This window comes from Parastagonospora nodorum (assembly GCF_000146915.1).
Source record: "Parastagonospora nodorum SN15 chromosome Unknown scaffold_47, whole genome shotgun sequence".
Taxonomy (NCBI): Eukaryota; Fungi; Ascomycota; class Dothideomycetes; order Pleosporales; family Phaeosphaeriaceae; genus Parastagonospora; species Parastagonospora nodorum.
The window spans coordinates 16,136-37,805 of NW_001884595.1; the positions used below are offsets into that span (position 1 = coordinate 16,136).

General features: G+C 52.2%; 8 protein-coding genes across 8 annotated transcripts; 2 read left to right on the forward strand and 6 right to left on the reverse strand.

Annotated features, from left to right (window-relative positions):
• Positions 1-154: 154 nt before the first annotated feature.
• Positions 155-1,339, reverse strand: SNOG_16367 (hypothetical protein; the record flags this gene model as incomplete). Its single annotated transcript, XM_001806438.1, has 1 exon — positions 155-1,339. One exon carries the CDS (start codon positions 1,337-1,339, stop codon positions 155-157), a length of 1,185 nt encoding a protein of 394 aa, XP_001806490.1.
• A 1,617-nt stretch (positions 1,340-2,956) lies between these two features.
• SNOG_16369 (hypothetical protein) lies at positions 2,957-7,000 on the reverse strand (the record flags this gene model as incomplete). Its single annotated transcript, XM_001806439.1, has 3 exons — positions 2,957-3,420; positions 3,481-4,071; positions 4,492-7,000. 3 exons carry the CDS (start codon positions 6,998-7,000, stop codon positions 2,957-2,959), a joined length of 3,564 nt encoding a protein of 1,187 aa, XP_001806491.1.
• A 308-nt stretch (positions 7,001-7,308) lies between these two features.
• On the forward strand, positions 7,309-8,985 carry SNOG_16370 (hypothetical protein; the record flags this gene model as incomplete). Its single annotated transcript, XM_001806440.1, has 2 exons — positions 7,309-7,828; positions 7,883-8,985. The coding sequence occupies 2 exons, from the start codon at positions 7,309-7,311 to the stop codon at positions 8,983-8,985; spliced, it is 1,623 nt and encodes a 540-aa protein (XP_001806492.1).
• A 1,093-nt stretch (positions 8,986-10,078) lies between these two features.
• On the forward strand, positions 10,079-11,414 carry SNOG_16371 (hypothetical protein; the record flags this gene model as incomplete). The annotated part of the gene is made up of 2 exons (XM_001806441.1): positions 10,079-10,365; positions 10,523-11,414. The coding sequence occupies 2 exons, from the start codon at positions 10,079-10,081 to the stop codon at positions 11,412-11,414; spliced, it is 1,179 nt and encodes a 392-aa protein (XP_001806493.1).
• Positions 11,415-11,731: 317 nt separating this feature from the next.
• On the reverse strand, positions 11,732-12,871 carry SNOG_16372 (hypothetical protein; the record flags this gene model as incomplete). Its single annotated transcript, XM_001806442.1, has 2 exons — positions 11,732-12,076; positions 12,116-12,871. The coding sequence occupies 2 exons, from the start codon at positions 12,869-12,871 to the stop codon at positions 11,732-11,734; spliced, it is 1,101 nt and encodes a 366-aa protein (XP_001806494.1).
• Positions 12,872-13,500: 629 nt separating this feature from the next.
• Positions 13,501-16,351, reverse strand: SNOG_16374 (hypothetical protein; the record flags this gene model as incomplete). The annotated part of the gene is made up of 4 exons (XM_001806443.1): positions 13,501-13,541; positions 13,574-14,676; positions 14,920-15,876; positions 16,101-16,351. The coding sequence occupies 4 exons, from the start codon at positions 16,349-16,351 to the stop codon at positions 13,501-13,503; spliced, it is 2,352 nt and encodes a 783-aa protein (XP_001806495.1).
• Positions 16,352-17,314: 963 nt separating this feature from the next.
• Positions 17,315-18,396, reverse strand: SNOG_16375 (hypothetical protein; the record flags this gene model as incomplete). Its single annotated transcript, XM_001806444.1, has 2 exons — positions 17,315-17,665; positions 17,731-18,396. The coding sequence occupies 2 exons, from the start codon at positions 18,394-18,396 to the stop codon at positions 17,315-17,317; spliced, it is 1,017 nt and encodes a 338-aa protein (XP_001806496.1).
• A 660-nt stretch (positions 18,397-19,056) lies between these two features.
• On the reverse strand, positions 19,057-21,082 carry SNOG_16376 (hypothetical protein; the record flags this gene model as incomplete). The annotated part of the gene is made up of 5 exons (XM_001806445.1): positions 19,057-20,066; positions 20,126-20,200; positions 20,531-20,600; positions 20,627-20,865; positions 20,950-21,082. 5 exons carry the CDS (start codon positions 21,080-21,082, stop codon positions 19,558-19,560), a joined length of 1,026 nt encoding a protein of 341 aa, XP_001806497.1. The 3' UTR covers positions 19,057-19,557.
• Positions 21,083-21,670: the final 588 nt, after the last annotated feature.

The following is a 21,670-nucleotide window of genomic DNA, read 5'->3' on the forward strand; positions in this document are numbered from 1 at the left end:
TGAGCGGCAGGACAGCTTGAAATGGAAGCGTTTCCGCCATCGCATAATTCAAGATCAAGGAAGGTGAACAGCAATCTATTATGTAGCTACTATGAGGTCAGCAGAGAGAATCGAGCTTGACCAGAAGTATTCTAAGCACTGCGTATGAGCGCACCTACGACACCAATTCTGTATTCTCGTCAATCTTCGCACCAAATTGACCAGTCGCTTGCGCGTAGCTCTGTTTGACAGCCTCACTTGCATACACCCTCATCTCTTTTTCATAAGCTTCAGTAAGTCCAGCCTTGTAACCGCCAGACTCAGCGAGCAGCCTGCCCAAGAGCGCAGCATCTCGGACGGCGGTATTCGCACCGTTACCACCAGCAGGGGTCATTGCATGCACCGCGTCTCCGACCACGGTGACACGCGGATCGCTGGGCCACTCAGGTACGCCATCTGGTGACGAGCATGTGATCTTCCAAAAGGCGGCTTCGGATTCTTGCATGTTGTCAAAGAGAGGCTTCACGCGCGGATGCCAGTTTTTCGTCAGAGCCTTCGCAATGTCTGCTGCCGGCTTACCGGTGATAGTATAATTGTCGTTGGGAGCCTTGACCATGCCTGGTGAGCCGCCGAGCGTCCACCCAAAGATGACATCCGGGTTGTCCTTGTCCTGCGCGCGCACATTGGTGATGAGAAAGACCTTACCACCCGGCTTGCTCTTTTCGTCCACCATCCGAAAGACGCCTTCCCCGAGGTCCTTGAACGCACTCGTAGGTGCTTGACCGTGTATTCCCCTGGAGCCTAGATCATACACCTTGATGGCACCATTTGTGAGCTGCTTCGCAACCGCCGACTTGATGCCTTCGCCACCGATCAACATACTGCCTTCCTCGCTCTTGCTACCGTCTGCGAAGACAGCGCGCACACCTTCGTCGGTCTTCTCATAGCCCTTGATGTGGCTTGACCAGCGGATATGGTCTTCGCAACCCTCCATGAAAAGCGTGCGCATATCGCCGCGTGATATGCCCACTACTTTGCCATCACGACTCGTCAAAGTCTCGCGTTTGACGCTCTCGTGGTTCTCCAAGGTCTCGCCGGTCAAGGGATCGATGGCGGCAAAGACCGCGCCTCCCGTCTTCCCGCACGCGTCATAGAACTTTTGGAAGCCTTCTGGTCCGAGAACAGACTCAATGGCGTCAATGCCTTCAGAAGACAGTCGCAGGCGATATCCCTGTGCGCGAAAGACGATGGATGCGTCGCGCTCGAAGACACGGAACGGGATGTTGGAGCGTCGGAGGGATTGTGCGAGGAGGAGAGAGGCAATGCCTGCGCCGGCAATCAAGATCGGTTTCTGAGTCATGGCGGAATTTGATGTTTGTCCATGTGAGGAGCAGAAGAGATAGGTAAAGCCATATTTACAATGGGCAGGTGCGACGGTGTTAAACACTGGGAAGCCAGTCGCAATCGCGTCAGTATTGGGATGGTGGGGCAAGCCACCTTCGGAACTCGGACCTTGCTTGTTAAGCAAGAAACGTGAACAGGAGGTGCGAATCCGCGCTGACAATGTCGCGACTTTCTCATGAGTCAATCATGCGTGATCAGGTGCATCGGACGGCTCTCTTCCGAGGCATGTAGCTGAGATTTACGACTTGTGCTTGACATGGTGGTGCACGCCACCTTCCGCTGCAACGAAGAGTCGACAACACCTCGCAGGTATCGTGACGGCTTAATGGCTCCGCCACTCTGAGAATCCCGCATTGTTGGCGTTCACTCCTATGTACGACATCTATACCTCCCGAAACCCACCCACAACGAAGAGATCTACTGAGAGATGGTGGTACTATCACTGTGGACTGCCCATGGCTTCCCGAACAGCATTTTGCGAGATTGCTGAGATCATTAAAACAGTCAATCACGAGCTTCTGTACACTGATGGCTCGCGAACATGTGATCTGGAGGGATGGCCTTGCTCTAGATAGCGATGACCTCGGAATGTCCGCAGCAAGAAATATCCAAGCCGCCGAGTTCACATTGGTAAATTGTACGGCTACGGTAGCATGCAGCAATCCAGATCCGGCCTCTTGCTTAAACTGCTTCACTTCGATAACAGGTAACCCTGTTCAAGCATCATGTTGTTCGATCCCCTACTGCTCCATCAAATGTCACGACATCGCAATCAGAACCCACCACGAGTTCCTGTGCGGATAAGGCTTCTCCTGGCTTCAATCTCCCATTCACGGTTTGACACACAACGCCTCTCCGGTACGACCACTTCTTATGCTCCGCTTCATCGCGGCATCCATTCGATCATGCACCCATCCGCTATCTCATCCGCTGATCGCACGCCTCCAACCTCTTTCGAGCCGCGAACACATCGACGTCTTCACGTTCAACGAGTGTATCCTCACGCCCATCAGGATTTTACAGCAGCTTGACATCGACATTTTCACGAATCACCAATTTTACACAATAGTGTTCCACACGGTTTGGACTCGATTGGCGAATGACAAAGTCGGACCACTGCATGCCAGTTTAGGCTTTGTGGATGAGGTTGCGCTGCATTTGCCACTGTTCAATCACTCTTGCGATGTTAATATGGCGTGAATAAGGTATCAGGGCGGAACCACGATTGCAGTCTATACGAAGAGGGATGTCAAGAGTGGTGAGAGGCTTTTTAGTAGTTATGTACATGCCACAGGCATGGACGTAGAACAAAGAACGGCCGGATTGTGGGCGTTGTTTGAAGGGGTGTGTTTGTGTCAAAGGTGTACGAGAGAGGGGATAGCTTTGGCCTAGGACGCACAACGATTAATTTAAGAGCTCGATTATCAGTGTACCTGGATTGAAAGTGAAGGCATTCACTCCGATATGGATTGAGCTTCCTTCTATGGTACTATGTCACGAACGCACCATACTATCAAAATCCTGGCTACCCCATTGGACTTGGAACATGCTTGCCGTCTCCAACGGGCTGGGGCTATACCCCTGGGGAGGGAGGGTTCGCTGACATTTTGCACTTCGGGTCCTCGTACCAAAACCAGGCTTGGCATGTCTTCTCTTCCCTGAGGTAGGTCACCCTCGTATCAAGATCTTGTTCGGGGCGACCGATGGACTTCGCAAAGTGTGGCAGCCAGTCCCACTTGAATCTTTCCATGATAGCGTCGTGAGACCGCTGGTTAGGAAAAATGACATTGTAATCGCCATCGCTAGTCTTGCCGTTGAAGTAGATGCTAACAGCAACCATAGCTTGAACCTCGCCTGCATCTCCTTTAGGGTGATCCTTGTTGACAGGAAATCCAACGGACACGCTTCGAGGGACATTACACAACAAGGTTCTGCGAGAGCCGGGGAAGTCAATGGGTTGGCAGGCACCTATTTTGATTGTTCCGTCGTCTCCTGGTCCGTCCTCGACATCAGACATGATCCGATACAAGGATGCTGCTGCTCGGTACTTCACTCAATCAGCAAACGTCCTTTTTAGAAATAAAAAGAAGGGTATACTCACGACGGCATCACCCAAGCCTGGCCACACTGGATTGTGATAGGCGTACTCAACTTGGATAGTGAGGAACGAGTTGGTGGCATATTTGTCGTGTGGCTCAGCATTGTACACAATATTTGACACGCGGCAATTATGCGTGTTATAGGGGGTACAAGGCTTCAGGCCTCGCTTTTCGTCGTCCAAGGGACAGCTAGTCTTCAGGCATTCATAAACAGCATTTTCGAGGCGGCCCTTCCGTAATGTGCCTATGTGGTGTTTCTCAAATCCAACGCGCGTCTCTGCGTAGAGCGTCTTAGGTTCCGAGGGAAAGGTAGCCAGCGCAGGTGAGTCGGAGCCGAATGAAAAGTCTGAGGCAGCGCCAGTTCCAGTCTTCGACTCAACTGAGGTGGTAGTGTTCCAGCCGGTCATTTCGGGAGGCAGGACTGCCGCATAATACGCCGGTGCAGACTTGTGGGTACTGTTGGGACCTGGAGTCACATATGGGTCTTCGAAGTAAGGCTGCTCAACAAGCTGATCGCGCAGTTCAAGAGCATCGAGAATAGGGTCGAGGTCGATGTGATCATTCTGATCTCCGCCGACTGACGGTCTGCCTACTCATCGTTATTTCAGTCGAAGCGCAAAGGCTTCGAAAGCGACTGACCTGCCTCGCTCCGCTTAGAGTGCGGTACTAGTGCAAGCACCATCGTTGTGACGCAAAATTCGGCGGCGAGTATGAAGTGCGTAATCTTCATGGCTGATCGAGTTGATCACAGTCTAGTATGTGGTCGTTCGATTTGTTGTGGCCGAATATTCTTATGGTGAGCGATTGACTACCAAGGTTATCACAGAGCCTTTATGGGGATCGGAGAAATCCCGGTATATGACGTATTAGGCGGCGGGATGGGGTCATGAGAGGACGAGTAAAATTTTGTCACGTTGAGGGAGAGCCCGTTTGTAATGATGAGATCTTTCACTACCTCTTTGTTGTATCTAGACAGCTCGTCTAATTGAGCTCGCAAAGTGCGATCTACCCTTTCCGTCGGTCTGCGCTTTCTTAGCGACCTCTCCATTCACCTTTACCGCCCTTCCATCACCGACTGGCAATATGGTGCCAAGTTCCTTCCAATGTGGCACAAATCCAGGCTGTAGCTTTTCGCTATATTCCACTTGCACCTCACTGTCCGTCGTCTGGTACTTGATCTCAAACACTGAGATCTTTGCTGGTGGTGGGCTAACACCATCGTCCTCATACCACACATTTGTGAAAACTGTGCCGTTCGATGAACCCTTTGGCGGGAAGAGCTCAACGGCCCGGTAGTCATCGAGCGGGAGGCTGGCCGGGTTGGACGCATCGCCCATGGCGAGGACTTGTTCGCTGCGACCAACAGGTATTGCGCTTCCAACCTTTGCAAGGACAGGAATACTCTCGGTCCATTTTGCAGGGACATCCACCCACTGGCCAGCGTTGTAGTATGTTTGCGGTGCATTGTTGAGGTCCAAGAACTGCAGATCTGGTTGAGACGCGTTCTTGGGCAGATACACCTTTGACGTTTGTTCGCGGGGTTGGAAGACGCCACCCACAAGTAACGCGTCACCGAGCCAATACTGTGTCTCCCCGTCTGTGAGATTTTTGTTGCTCCATACTTCAGGATCAGACTCGTAGCCCCAACCTGTCCATCGTTGAGGCGGCGTTGCATGTGTGTGAGACTCGAGGGAGAGTGAGTACAGGTAGGGTATTATCTCATAACGACGCTTGATGATGTCTCGAACAAGCGCCGTCGTCTCTTCATACATCCAGGGTTCGATTACATCTCCGACTGTGTTGTTGTCTGGCGAGGTCTTATAACAGTTGATGGCGAATCGAGGCGAGTAGATGCCTTGTTGGACCCATCGGACTAGAAGCTCCGGTGAGGGCTGCGGTCCTTCGAAGCCGCCAATGTCGTGACCATAGCACTGCATAAGACACATACCGGCGGTCAGAGAAAGTGCGTTGGCGCCCTTCATGCCATCCCAGCTTGTGACGTTATCGCCACTCCATGAGCTTGCGCAGTATCTCAATGTTCCTGCTGTTGCACTGCGGGTGAGAATAAACGGCCGTTGGCCGGGCTCAGCTTCAAGTGTCGCATCATGCGAGCTTTTGCCCATCAGCTCTGTGTTTAGATAGCGACCCCAGAACCCAATGTCCTTGCCGTACTCAGCCGCGCCATCTTGGATCACGTTCGGCTCCGTCAACTCGCATTGCCAGCCGTCGTGGGGAACCGTGTACTCGTTGTTATCGTTCCAGATGCAATCAATACCGACGCGCTTCAGCTCTTTTACGCCATCGTACCACCATTGGTAGCCAGCTTTTGATGTAAAGTCGATGTGTCCACCGACACCACTTTCGCCACCTCCAGCACTCCATAACCGTGCTTCCGCAGACGCCAAGGTTAGGGAGTCTGTGAAGAAAGCACCCGCCGCTTTGAGTTTCTTGTACTCTGGGTGGCTGGCCAAGACATAGGGCTTGACATTCGCTATCAGCCTTATGCCTGCTTTGTGGAACGCAGTCAAAAAGCCCTCCGGATCGGGGAAGCGATGGCGATTCCAAGTGAATACATTGCGGGTTTTGGGCTCCGTCTCAGCCACCGTATAACCAGAAGACATCTGGAAGCCTGAGCAGGGAATGTCGTACTTCTTGAGCTTGCCCGCGAACTCCATCAAAGCGTCGGCTGCACGTGGTTCGTCCAGCATGGAATACTTCATGCCGCCTGCGAGGTAACCAAAAGCCCATCTTGGGACTAGCAATGGGTATCCGACAAGATCTGCATAGATTGTGACGATGTCCCTCAGCGTCTTTCCAACGAGGAGGTATTCTTCTAGGCCACCGTACTCCTGGCGGTAAACTTTGAACCGACCCCACATCCCGTCCATTTCAGACCCAACGGAGTAAAAGCCGCGTGCATGCGACGTCGAAAATACAGCGACACAGCCTTCTGGCGTAGCGTTGATGAGAAGCGGTATGTGCTTGTACATTGGGTCAGTCCGGTGAACATCGTAGCCAAAACAGTCCGTTGCTGAAAGGACAAAATGACGGTTAGATAGATCCATGGGCGCCGGCTTTTCGCCAAGACCAAGATGAAGTGTACCATGATTATAGCGAGTGTAGTGCACTACGCCGGTACCATCTGCTCCGTAAGACCGGTGTGGCAAATCGTGGTGGATGGGCGCTTTTTGACCAGAGAGTGTCAGAGATACCAAGGGCAAGCCACTTGCCCAGTCTACGCTCGCATTGACACCAGCAACATTAATCAACTTTGAAGAAGCACTTGAGCTGGTCTCACTGCTCACTCCACTCAAATCGCATTTCGGGACTGGTGCTGCTCGATGAGGTGGCAGCAGGTGCTTCGGAGAAGTGAATGTCGTTCTGAAGAGCCCTGGTCGCAAAGCTTCGAAGGTAAACTGGAAGTCTCCGGATTTGGATTGCAACTGGAGCCTCGTATCGAGGCCATTGGCAGACGTTGAGACGTCGTAGCCTTGTGGGATGTGCTCGAGCTGGGGCATGATGCAAGTACGCGATGAGTGTATCCTTCCTCTCTTGCCGGGCATTCAAGAGAACCATCACTCTTAAATGCCGGATATTGACTATGGTCAGCTGTCTATGGTACGAGGCCGACGATCTAGTCTTCGCCCGCTTCGGCCGTTTCGGCCGACACTAGTGTGTCCTGTGGACTGAGTCGTGAAAGCTAGACTATGAAGGGAAAAGAGTGACGTCTGGGGTCCCCATGGGGTGTGGATATAAGTCTCCAGGTCTACTCCACCATCATGCAGCACACAAATTCTTCGGGGCATCTCTTCCCCATTATTTCAGTATGTCGAAGGCAGACGCAAATATGTCTGCTCAGCAGGAGATCAACAAGGCTGAAATCGAGACGAGCGAATCGATCCACAAACCCCTGCAAAACACCCGCGGTAAAGACAAAGCTGCAGAGCTTCTTGCGGCCAACGACCGCATCGTTGTAACTTCAGAGGAGAACAGGAGAGTCCTTCGGAAAATCGATCTTGTCATTCTTCCGATCCTGTTGTCCGTTTACTTCCTCCAAAGTTTGGACAAGACCACCCTCTCATACGCTTCTGTGTTCGGCCTCATCACCGATGCGAAACTTGATCCCAACTCCCAGCAGTATTCATGGCTGGGAAGCATCGTGTACATTGCGCAGTTGGTGATGCAGCCGCTGGTCGCATTCTTCCTAGTCAAGTTTCCCACGGGCAAATTCACCGGCATAATGGTTTTCACCTGGGGTGTCATTCTGTGTGGCATGGCTGGTGCGCACAACTTCGGGGGCCTGATGGCTACTCGCTTCCTACTGGGTGCTTTCGAGTCCGCTGTCGGTAAGTTATCCAATATGCCAGAAGTATTTCGACCATCGTTCTGACGATTCATAGCACCCGCCTTCATCGCCGTCGTGCAAATGTGGTACAAGCGCTCCGAACAAACGAACCGTAATGCAGCATGGTATGCTATGCTGGGCATAGTGAACATCATCGGCAGTTTGCTTTGTTTTGGCCTTGGCCACATCAAGTCGAACATCCTGTACTCGTATCAGATCATCTTCCTCTTCTGTGGTCTGCTCACCGTCGTTACGTCCGTTTTTGTCTACATCTACATGCCCGACTCACCGATGGAAGCTAAATTCCTCAACGACCAAGATAAACTCATCGCTGTCGAGCGCCTCAGGATGAACCAGATGGGTGTCGCTTCGCGCGTGTGGAAATGGGACCATGTCTTCGAAGCATTCCTGGACGTCAAGACATGGCTCTGGTTCTTCATGCTGACGGCCGTCTCAATTCCCAGTGGTGGTATCACGACTTTCGGTCCGCTCATTATCCAGGGCTTCGGTTTTGGCAAGTTCGAGACAATTCTTTTCAACATGCCATTTGGCGCGGTACAAATCTTCGCAACGTGTGGAGGTGCTTGGTTGGCAACACGTTACAAAATGAAGTCGGTCATCCTGATCGGTCTTTGCATTCCACCCATTATTGGCATCATCATTTTGATGGTGGTTGGACGAAAACCTTCAGACCGAGGCGTTTTGCTCTTCGGTTACTACATGACCTCTTTCTATCCAGGTATTTCGCCGCTCATCTACTCCTGGTCAGGCCAAAACACTGGAGGAGATACGAAGAGGAAGGTGACCACCAGTCTACTATTCGTAGGCGCCAGTGCCGGCAATATCGTCGGACCACACCTGTTCAAGCCATCTGAGAAGCCGTACTATAGGCGCGGCCTACAAGTCAATCTTGCGCTTTTCGTCTTGATCATTGTGCTGGTCGTAGTGGCAATGGCTTGGATTAAGCTCCTCAACCGCAAGCACGCTGCTACTCGCGAGAGTCTAGGAAAAGCTGTGAATATTGTTGACTTGAGTATGGAGAACAGCCGACAGGTAGATGCTGAGGAGGCTGAGAATGTGGGTGCGAGTGGCGTTGGAGACAAGGCGTTCGATGATGTGACTGACATCAAGAACGAGGATTTCATCTACGTATATTAGAAAATTCCCATCTCGTACTCTAGAAGATATATCCAACTGAGTTTAAGTAATGCTAAGAGTATATTGCAACATTTACCACATGTAGCTAAGTACTATCATTGTTCATGCCTCCCACCCTAGAAGTAACATACCAAAGTATCTTGACATCGGCTGTTCGTCATACTGATAGAGATTGCTGTCCAAGCTCTAGTGATCGCGAATGACTCGAGTGCATCTGTGTTGGACTTTGAAGACAGTCATGTGTATCTTGAAAGGGCGACATATCCGTGCTAAGCCCGGCGCCAAGATTCTCATTTGCCGGGTCCTCGTTACGAGTCCACGCCTGGATCCTTCCCCACACTCTTCTCGGCCGTTTCTCCGCAGTCCAAAAACCTGGTTTTCCCCACGAATTTGCGGGTCATCATGGAGCCTGGAGATATTCACGCACCCTCGTCCGAAATTCCCGAATGGAATGGACGATTCGACCTCAATTCAGCGGCCTCGCAAGCGACGCGCTATCAATGCCTGTGTCAATTGCCGAGCTTCCAAAGTCCGATGCGATGGAAATCGTCCCTGTCAGAGGTGCCATCGGAACGATGCAGATTGTCAGTATTATGAGGTCGTGCAGGACGAGAAAGTACTGCGCATAGAAAGGCTCGAAGCTGAAGTCGCTTCTCTGCGGCATGAGATGAACAATTTCAGTAACCAGCAAAATCTTGTTCCAACTCCTGTTGCTCCTAAATATCATGCTGAGCGTCACACATCCTCGGATGCAATTAATGCTGGCCTAATTACATGGGAACAGGCGACATCATGGTATCAAAGGTAGCACATACAATTCCCCTATATCCGATGACGAGACTGATCCTCTGGTAGTTTCTTTTCCGGCAGCGTATGGATCACTTCTTACACATGAGAAAAAAGATGCTAACCGACCATGCAGCAATATCTTGTGCCAATTTTCTGTGAGAAGCATGACACAATAGCCACAGTCTCCTCTCGAAGCGCATTTCTCTTTGATGCTATCGTCAGTATCGGCTGCCGAGCTGAAGAAGGCTTTAATTCATCGACATATCGGCAGCTCCAGTCTCGACTTCGCGATCACCTCACAAACATGCTCATTAGCGCAAGCTCCCCAACTTTTGAAGACATCCAAGCAATAACACTAATGGCTGCCTACTCAGAGAACGGGTTCGTACTTATTGCCCTCGCTTTGCGGTTTGCAGTACAATCAGGCATCCCAAACGCCGTAGATCAGCTCATCACCACATGCATGAATCGATCAAGAACGATGAGTCTAGAAGAGCAAGAATGGTATCGCATATCACGCTTGTGGCACGGCGTCTGCAATCTTGAGCTCTTCTTCTCTCTCGACGGTGGTAAGCTCCCTGGTATGACTAGGTAAGCTGATCACGCCTCACCCGGCTGCTCTTCAACAATTTATCAATGTTCTGGTCGACGTAGCTCGTCTTGCACTACTGGAGACTTCTGAGAAACTTCAGCGTAGCGTACGTCGACAGCGCTGACTAGACTTTTGCTGACTTTGCCACCATGCTAGTTACCTCTCTCCACGAAAGATCCGAACTCTCATCAATCACCCTGAACGGACGGCAGTTGATGTACGACTACTCTCGCAGATTGAGCTCAACATCATCCGCGCTGAAGCTTACACAAAGCTTATCGACCGCGATCCGATATCAGTCCAGGAGGAGAGAAGATTACAGACAGTACTCGATGATACGACCGTAGAGCTGTCGCTCTGGCTCGACGAGTGGACTAGCATCGTCTCCAGTGAGCCCTCAGCTCGCGAGCGGGCAATCGCCCTCCAAAACCTCCACATTCAGCGGCATTGGGCCCTGATGACGCTTCATCTGAAAGCCATCGCGTCCTCGGGCATTGAGAACATCGAACTCATGACCGACTCGCAGCAGAATTCTGTACGTAAAGCAAAAGAAGCAGCGGCGTCGCATCTCGAGTGCATTCTCCAGGCGCCATCAGTCGGTGAACAAGATCCGGCCCAAACTTCGCCTTATCTCAGTAGCTTCAAGTGGACGCTGGACTACGTTTGGGCGAAATGCGCATTCTCCGTACTCCTGGTTCTCAAACTCGCTATCCTCCTGCGCGACCCCGTACCAGCCATCATGTCGCTTCTGCGAGACGCGCATCGCTTACTGGAAGAGCTGAAGAGGGTTACTGTCGGACACATCGCATATTTCCAAATCTTGCAGACCAGTATCGAAAAGTGCGAGGCGGCATTAGGCGAATACGTCGCGCAGCAATCGTCTGGTCCGGAGACCGCATCGCTTGAGGCAGCGCGCGCTGCCGAGGACGAGTTCCAGGGCTACGTGCCGAGCGAGTTTGTGTTCGAATGGGACTTTCCGGGTCTGAATCTTAAGCATATGCCCCTTGGGTGGCAGGATTTGTTCATCAACATTGACGGGCTGTTCTGAAGGTGGGGTCCCACACAACAAGAATATGATACATACTTTTCAACGATACTTCCACATACGACCATAGGACGATGAGAGCAAGGCTTCCCGTTCGCTCAGCCATATTTAAGCATCGTACCGGAGGGTTAGTAGTTAAGTGGGTGACCATTAGCGAATCTCCTCTGTTGTATGTTTTTGCAGGTTTTTTGCAGTTGGAGCCGGGAAGTGGAGAAGCATGACTCGCTGTAGTTCAAAACCTTTCTTTGTATGGATCCAACGAAGTGGCTCTCCTATTTTTGTTCGTCTGACAGCGTATGGCTTGTAGTCAGAATGGACGCCTAGGAGTTTAAGAGCACATCTCCGGATGCGAAGGAAACTGGGGACGAGAATCGTTTGCCGTCATGTTCGTACCACCAATGATTTGTCTCGCCAGCTGGCCCAACGTCCTCGTATCCCATGGCCGTTAGAGGGTTGTGATCCTTCGAACCGTACTCTTTATCTGACAGCAAGCTCGCGTAAAAGTGCTTCAGAGACCACAGTAATGATGTAATGCCCTCGCTGTGCTTCTCGAGCCCCATATAGTGGCTGCTCCGGTAAAGATTGTAGACGAACGAACCGGTAGTAGTTAGCCAGTCGGCCAAGGGAATTTCCCTCAAGGCATCCAGAAACACCTGCTCTACGCTCTTTTTGTAAGCCACATCTGGCCTCTGCCCCTCTTATACAAGTCCCAGCAGGCCATAGACCTTGTCGCGTGAGTCATGGCACTCTTGAATAGAAAAGTAGTGTAGACATTCATACAACGTCAATTCTCCTGCGTTGCGATCCTGCCTGATTGCAATTTCCAAGATGCTCATTCCAAGAACAAACGGTAGGGTGTCAGTCCGCGAATGTCTTTCGGTATCCCGAGCATGAGAAGCTTTGATCTCATCCCACGACATCCATACACTTCCATAGAGCACGCGCACTTCTCGAGGCAAAAGTATTTCTTGAACCACCCATAGACGCTGAAGGTAGGAGCAATCGGAGATGCGAGTTGCGCCCGGCACAGGTAAGGTCGCGAAGCGTTTAGCCTCCCGTCGATCTTGTACGCCGAGCCATATGACGACGTATATACATCTACTGTATATTTGGGATATTAGACGGATTTGATGATTGCGCTCAGCCGTATGAGCTTGCGAGATGCATATCTGATCGATCCAGATGAAGTGAACGTTGCTGGGATCATTTCGATAGGACCGCAGAAAGTGATACAAGTTCTGGCGAACCACGAAGCGCTTTCCATTGAGCAGTATAGGCCTTGGTGTATCCCAACCCCAGGTGTATGAGAGTGTTCCATAGGGTGGGGCTGTATCGACATCGAAGACGTGTATATCACATTCGAAATCTTCGCGTTCTGGAGATTTCGGCTTGACAGTGACGAGGCGGATCTGTTGCTTGGTCAGGTCAAGCTGCTCGTAGCGAAATGCTTCGTCGACCATTTGGAGAAACGAGATCAATCCGCGTTCGAAAGAACAGAATTTGTCTTAGGATTCCATGGTGGGATCCACTTTCCTAGAAACTGACGACAAGTCCGTTGTGGGGTATCGCTTGTTTTTAATAAGCTGCTTATAAGGCAATGCAGCCCATTGTGGCTGTGAAGTCGGGGAACTTGGAAGCTCAGCCTCCACCAAAAGACACGCCCACGAGGCTCCAGCGAGTATTAGCCTGAACGATTCGTCAAGATAGCAATAACACTGCCTTGTCACACGTAGGTATACGGCTGTCTATATCGCAGTATATTCGGCACTTCGACCAACGCATGCATGAATCTAGCAGGGAACACTTGACAATTGCGGGATTGATGTAAGCGTGAGGCTTTAGGTAGGATCCACGCGACAACCCTGGACACATGTTACGAGCTTCTAGCGAAGTGCGTCAGGACATAATTTTGACCCCTTGAAGGCTCCAGGAGAAGCTCGAGACAAGATAAGCCGCAAGACGCCATACCCCCACGAAAAATGACACTTGATTCGATACTTCGAGCGCAAATGGGGCAAGCGGAGATGAGACAAGTCCATACCGATAATTGCCAACTTCAGTGCCATCCCTCTACTTCTCCCCCCTACTCCTATTCCGCACCCTTCTCCTCTCCCTCTCCCCCCTCCTCGCCTGATTCATACTAACCACCTTGCCTCCCTCACCACCTGCCTCCTCCACCTTCTTCGCCTCCAAACTCGCCTCATCCACCTCATCCAGCCCAAATTTACCCATCTCTCCGCGCCTCCACCTTTGAATGATCCACAAGCTCGTCGCCTCCGTGTCAATAACGCCTCCTTTGCCCAACCGACCCGTCTTCTCGGCGATGCCCCGTAGTAACTCCATAACGTCGTTTGTCGGACTGCTGTACTCGCCGTAGAGTTGAGGACTGTGGAGGTTGATGTGATACAAGAGGTAATCAGCCAGCATAACCGGCGGTATAATCGTGTCTTTCACACTTCCGCAAAGCGCGAGTTTCATCATCGCATGCGCATCCGGCACATACGGAATGAACACACCGGGGGTATCCAGCAAATAAACCCCGCCCCCCACACCCCCTTCATCCTCGCTCGGCACAATCTTAACGCCACTGCTAACTTTCCGCGTAACGCCCGGCTGCGCACCCGTCTGCGCGACTTTGCCCTTGCCAATACCCTGGGCGCGGAGGGCATTCAAGAGTGTGGATTTGCCGACATTCGGCATACCCACGATCATGACGCGGTGGCCGACGAGTTTCCACTGCTTGGACGCATGCTCTTTCAGCTCTTCCAGCACTCTCATCACGCTCTTCTTACTCCCAGCTTCTTCCTTGCCGTTGCGGACGAACATGACTTTGGTACCGGCGAGGCCTTCTTTCTCGTACCACCCTTTGACGATGCTCTCTGCGCCATCCCTATTCCCGCCTCCTAAGTCGCGCTTTGTGTATACAAGCAGCCTCTCTTTCCCTTCAAGTGCCTGTTCGAATAAAGGGTTGCGAGATGTGAGTGGGACGCGGTAATCGCGGCATTCAATGACGAGGTCGATAGACGAGAGGAGGGTTTTCATTTTAGCGAGCCCGGACTTGTGGTGGCCCAGGAAGTAGGAGCGCGGGAGCGATAGGAGCGGTGGGAAGGCATGGCGGGGGATGAAGGACATTTGGTGGCACGCATGGTGTGTGTTGCGGTGCAGGATTGGAGTTGAGGTTGGAAGGTCACGATCTTTTTTGATGGGCGAGTCATGGAATTCGAGGTCTTGGCGTGGACAGACTCGTGCTTCAGCCTTACGTCCACTATCGGAGACATCTCGAAACTCCTCCACATGTCATTGGCAAAGTGCACCGACAATCGAGAAGAATATCGCAGGAAAAGCTTGACAATGGCCTCGGGCCCAACAACAATGTTCAACTAGAATTACATCCTAACCATACTGCAAAAGCATACAAAGCCGAACAACACGACGCATCCTGCCAAAAACAATATCCTTCATCCTCAAACGCAACACTGTCTCCTCCATATCCCTGACAATGAATCACAGGTCCCGGTGGACTGGAACATCAGCCCGGTCATCCGCAAGAGCAGCGCCCATGTACTTGGTCGCGACAGTTTCCTGGGGGACGAGGGTCGTGATGGTGAATGAAGTTGAGGTAAGCGTCGTAAGAGTGAACTGAGTGGGCCAGTATGTCGTGGATGGCGTGGCGGCGCCCTCCGCTTCAGATACCGTGACGGTTGAGACGACTATCGCAGTGTAAATAGTCTTGGTCACTGTAGCCTTGGCTGTGTACCCGGTTGCAGTGACAGTGTCGGTCAAGATATCAGTGCCTGTAGCGGTCTCGAGGATGGGCTCGGGAGCCTGAGGCAGATCGATCGACTCATTGGATGCGCAGTCATCCTTTGATTTGGCAAGGTGCACCTTCTGCAGGCGAATCTCAGTGTTGGGCTTGCCGCGCTTCTCCCACTCGGCATCTGCGCAGTAGCGTTGGTCCTTCTGCCAAGGTGAACGGAAGGCAACCTTCTTATGCCACGAACGAGCCTGTAGGGACGGTTGTGCGCCAGGAGCCTTGACGGTGGTTGTTTCAATCTGGGTACCAGGTCGCAAGGTGCTCTGTGTGACCGTGGTGGTTGTCGAAGTGGTAGCGGTGGTGGTCGTGGTGGCTGGCTTGTCGCCGGGGTTCTCATCAGGGCGTGGTCCGCACATGTGAGCCTCATTGAGTCGGGCCTTGCACTTTACCCAGCCCAAATCGTTGCTCTTCTTGGTGTAGCACTCGTAGCAGACAGTCGAGCCGCTCCAGGGATGCTTCATCCACACACTGACCACGTTCTCCTTCTTGCGAACTTCTGCAGCACGGGCAGAAATGTCCATTGAAGCGGAAGCAACCTTCGAAATCGTGGAGGTCGAGTAGAGGGTCGACGTGTGAGTCACCGGAGTGACCTGGTCATCAGAGCCGATCGACCAGGATGTAGCAGTGGAGGTACTCGTGTAGGTTGATGTGCTGGATGATCATCCATTAGCACAACTGTGATATTGAAGTAAGTGTGGACGCAAACTCACACGTTGTGGTTGACAGTAGCTGGGGCGCAGAGGAACTTGACCGAGCCGACTGAGTAAGTGGTGGGTGAGGTATAGCATTCGTCAATGTCGTGTGGGAGGTACATGATGCTGTCGGCTTGATCCTGTTCGGGACAGTTTGATTGATCGAATATGACCAAAGCACACTGGAGGTTGCCGTCATTGACTTCGTCCAGCCATTTCTGACGCTTCGTGTCGATCTTGGGTCTGAAGCTCCGGCCCTCGATATTGACGCATTCATTCCGCTTGACGTCGATATTTCCGCCCTTGGGCATGTCGTTGCATTTGTCGCTGGTCCACTGGTACAGGCGGACCTGGTCGCCCTTGGACTTGGCGCCGACGGAGGTGGTGAGAGCAGAGAGCAAGGCGCTCAGTAAAATCGGAGTGAGACGCGTCATTGTGGGCTGATTTTGAAGTACTACTAAGGTCAGTGATGACGAGGAAATAGTATGAGTGATGCTGACCTCCGATGATCGAATGCAAGCGTGGATGTACTGGAAGCAAGAATGCAATCCGTCAGCTGGCTGGCAGAGCGTGCGGAGAGGCTCGAAAGCTATGGAAGGAAGGTCGAGCCGATGGGGTCGATGACTCAAGATGGAGAGCAATGAACGTACCCAAAAAGGATCACCGGATCGTGTATGAGACAAGGTCTTGGACCACACTACATCATGTCAGTGTCTGCTTGGAAGTGATGGACGATGGTGCAGGCAGAGAGGGAAGATAAGGGGGAATGGGGATGACTCGTAGCGACAAGCTTCATGCAGTGAGGTATGATGACATACCAAAAGCCAGAAGCGCTGCGTCTATGCCGGTGTCGGAAGTGTGGTGAAGAAGAGAAGCCGAAACAGATTGGAGGAGAGGCTTTTATGGACGCGAGGCGCCTGCAGTCTAGTACAATTGCTGTGGAAACACGCGTAGAAGGAAGCCGTGGAGGCCATGGTGCTCGAATTACGCAATGCTGTGCAGTTTGGTAGGAGCCAGTGAGATTGAGGTCAGAAAAGAACGTGGCGTGGTTCTGAGGAAAGAGCGTCAGTTGACCTGGAGCAACATCGACGATAATCGTGAGCATCGATCATATAAGACATGGGGAACAAAAAAATTATTCTGCTTGGATGTGGAGTGATGTTCGACTCTATTGGCACACATCTTAGCTATCAATTAACGAAAATTTTGATCAACACCAGATGCTAAATGATAGAACGATAAGGTCGTTGTCGTGATGATATTCTACCAATACCTCCATAAAGCCGTTCCAACCCGGATCGGCCTCATATCATCTATGCCATCTACACCTCAACTCCGGAACTCCTTGCCAGTCATGCATTTCTCCAAATGCTGATTTCCGCCACCACACATGCCGCCTACCAATCTCCCCACTCTCCATCCTCCTTCTTCCCGCCCGGACCCCCCTTCTTGACCGCACTCGTCCCAATCCCACTCGGCTTCTTCTTCTCCATCATGCGCTGCTCGCCCACGTTACTAAACTCGTCCCAAAAGTCCTGTTTGTCCTTTGCCGGTCCCTTTGGCGCATCTCCAAAGCTATCCCAGAAGTCTTTTTTCTCTGGCTCGCGTTTTGTGGAGGAGGATGCGGAGGACTCGCCTTCGACGAAGCGGTTGAATGTGGTGCCCGCGTTGGCGACGCCTGAGGAGAGGGTTTGGCCCAGTGTGCCGGCGGTGCGTTGGGCTTGCGTGGCGATGTCAGCTTCAGCGAGCTGTTGCCATGTTAGCCAATGTGCCTCAAATTATACATATACATGTAAATGGCATGGTGTCTCACCTTCTGCATCCCCGGCTTGACCCACCCCTCATACCCCGTCTTGCCCACCTTACTCACACTCGCGCCTAGCCACCCAAATCCCTTGGTCAGCGCCGCCACAGGATCTTTCTGGAAATCATCCAACGCTGGCGGTGCGCCCGGCTCGTCCTCTTTCTTCCAGTGATCCGGCTCGCTGCCGAAGCCGCTGAACTTGCCGCCCTGATTCGGAGCCACACCGTCTGGCCGGTCTGCATTCGCGGCGCCCATTTTGGCAAAGTAGGCTTCGTTCTTGACTTTCTGGCTGGACATGGCGTTTGTGCCGAGCGCGGGGGAATTCGAGCGCATGTCGTTGGAGCGAGTTTTGCCCAGCGGAGTCTGAGACCTCGAGCCTGCTGCGGATGCGCGACCGCTCAAGGGTGCACCACTTCCCATACCACCAGAAACATTCTCCTTCTTGGGTAGTCTCTTGGGCAAGTTACTCTTATCAAACTCCCTGCCCTCGACTTTACAGCTCAGGCGTTCCTTCCACTCATCGCCTGCTTCCGAATCGTAGCGCTCTTGTATCGAGCTCGCTTCGAATGTGCGGCTGTCTTTTGTGTTGGAGGCGTGGCCATCGAAGAATTCTTGGAACAGCTTGTTGCCGCCGGCGGCCATGCGTGCGAGCTCGGCGCCCTTGAAGGCGTCCATGGTTATGCTGCGGATGAAGGAAATGTGGACACCGAGACCGCGGTGGACGCCCGAGCAAGAGAGGCACATGAAAATGCCGAGTTTGGGGGATGCCTAGTGTGTACATTCTTAGTATATGTCATGGTTGAGGCGGAGTAGGGGCAGGGAGGGAAGTAGGGTGAAAGGTGTTGGAAGGACAATTGCAACATACCCATTGCGGACTCGGCGCACCACAATCCACACATTTCATATTATCATTCGTCTTCTGAATCTCCAACAACTGCGATCAATTAGCCCAAACCGCTCTCACCTCGCCCCATTTCGCATCCACGTACCTTGCTCCGCGTCTCCGGGTCTACCTCCCACATTTTACTCATGGTGGGCGACGGTATGCAAGATTCGAAACGAGCATGCGACACCGTAAATAATACTTGTAAGAAGAAGAGAAGTGTTGGGTTCTGTGGAGGTAGAATGGAAGTCGAGAACACTCGAAGATCCCACGTCAGTAGTGCGCGGTGCCAATGTGGGGACGCGAACGCAACACTTGAGCCTCAACTCCGTGCGACAGGGGTACATCTCAGCATCGCACCATGCCACAATGCAAGGGAGTCCATGCTTATCACGCTCAGACATTGTCCACTTATCACATCACAATGTAGCACGAACACGAAACGCAGGTAATGTTGAAACTTGGTTTGTATTTCAAAAGTAGGTGATACCGTCCGAGGCTTTCTCAGCCCCTACGTTCCCTCTCATGCTTTTTCAAGATCTCAGTCCTGCTAACTACTTTCCGACTGCCTTGTAGCGATGATTGTATGTACTCCGTCTCCTTCCCTCGATGCATTCTCGAATCCAAGTCAAATCCTTCCGCACCACTGAAAAAAAGCATATACGTGACAGCATGAAAAGCCTGCGAATAGAAAATAATGTACAGAAAGGTATGTGGCGCTATTAGTGATTATAGTAGCCGAACCGTGTAGAAGGGAATGAGATATTCTCTGCCGGGTGTAGAACGCCGTGTGCCATTGCTGGGTACAGTCATGTTGTCCTGTGCAAGAGTGTGAGAGATGTGTTCGTGAGGTCGTATCGTTGCGGGTAGCATCCAACTACAATGACCGACGTCGAGTGCTCTCCAGCGAAACAGCGGAGCTCGCGGTTTGGGTCGGTGTGCGGTGATCATCCTCATGATGGGTCGGGATTCCGCACGTTGAGTTGTCGCCCGTAGTCACGGCTGTCGTCTAAGCTTGCGACGCTTTCCCTGCTAAGATTGCCGCCAGCGAACGTCATCACCGCGCTGGGGTTCATCCGTGAGTCGATGACGAGTGGCTGGCTGTTTCGTCGATTACTACCCGGCGATACCGATTCGTGGTCAGCGCCGTAGCGACTGTTCATTGTGCTGAGATTTGTGTTGACTCGTGCAGGACCGTAGGGCTGTTCGACTTCGCGTGTGCCACCCAGGAGACCGGCCTTGCTCATAGTGCTAGTATTGCGCGTGATACCGCCTGATGAACCACCGTTGTCGCCATCTTGTGCATCTCGTTGTTTGCGCCGTCTCCAAAGGACGAAGATGAGGCCTCCTATTATCGCCAAGAGACCGATGATGCCGCCAGCAACTCCTCCAGCGATTGCGCCTACGTTCGGTCCTTTGTCTTCGTTGTCGGTTCGAGCGGGGGGCAGACGTTGATGATGGACTGGGTTTTGCCGATGGCGTGACGGTGACGACCACACCGCTAATGGTGACCGTCCGTACAGTGGTAGGATTGCTCTCGGGTGGTTGACTTGTGGGTGCCGGTTGTGAAGAAGCTTGTGAAGGAGCTTTGCTTGTCTGGCGTGATCGTTAGTATGTGATAACAAGCTTGATGGATAGTAACGCAAAGACGCAGTACAGCAATAGAGAAAGGAATAGATGCAGTAATGCCATGAACGATGTTGATGATGACAAGCGACGGCGGCGCGTAGACCGTCGTATGTACGACAACTACCGTGATAGTCGGCAGGATGATCATGACGACCTTTGGCGGCGCCACTGAAGGCTAGCTCAAAAGTGTCAATCAACGAGAAGCAAAGGAAGTGAAGGGGAAGTTGTAGTTGCAAGAGAATTCGGACAGGACTGGAAACAAACATGGCTTGCAACACAACGAAAAAGAGCACTGACTGTAATGTCCTCTGCCGACGAAGAAGACGGGGCCGGAGCTGGCGTCGACGTCGACTTCGGCGGAGGTGGACTAGGAGGAGGGGCTTTGCTACTCACGGGGGGTTCTTGCGTTGGTTTCGCAGGGCCTGGCGCAGGCGCAGTACCAGAAGGCGAGCCGTTCTGGATGTAGATGAAGAGACCGTCGTCGATGCTGCCGCAATTCTCATCTCCGAAACCAGGGCAGACCTTCCCGCACTTGCTGACGTCTTCTTGGTCTCGAGGGATGTAGTTGGAGCAGTAGCAATCTTGGTACTTGATGACCGCGAAGGCGAAGGTGCCCTCGTCTCGGCAGTGATCTGTGCAATTGCCATTGGACATGAACTTTTGGGTGTCTGTAGGATGTTAGTGCTGCTCAGCGATTGCGACAAGGTCAGACTTACAAACGTCGGTATCAGCAGTATTTTGCTTGGAACAATATGCCTGGTTCCATGCTGCGAGAGCTGGCGTTGCTAGGAGGAGAACAAGGAGAACGGCGAAAAGGCCGGACAGCGAATGTGCGCTTCTGCGTGCCATGGTTGCGAATGTCCAAGTCGAGGTTGACTTGAGATGTCGAGTTGCTGGGATGAAAGAGCACGTTTGATACAACGTAGGGAGAGCTCGATAGTATCCGCCTTGCAGTGAATGGAACTTATCGTGGCGAAGTGTTTGCGACAACAAAGGATATCAATGGAGTAGCGACTGAACGCCTCCGACGATGTGAACGGGCAATGTAATGGGGCGCCGACGATGAAAGTGAAAGGTTGGCGATGCAATAGTTCGTGAGGTCGAGAGACTTTGTCAAGGACCAGGATCCGTGGTTTGCCCGGATGAGCTTAATGTCGAATAAGCAATCACGAGATACCGCCGAAGTGAACGGGGACCTGATGTGCTCAGATGGTGGTTAGCATGTCGTCGTCGAATTATCGCCAGACGAGTGTTGTCGGTGGCAGAATAGCAATTGAGGGGAAAGAGTCTGGCTGCACGCGCCGCTGTTGAGAAGAATGCTGGGTGAGGATGGCGATCGGTACGGCCAAGACGTGGCTAGAGTATTGCACTAAAGTAGCACGTACCTTGCAGCGAACCGCCCGGAGCTTGCTGTCCGCGCCTTCCGCTCCTCACTAA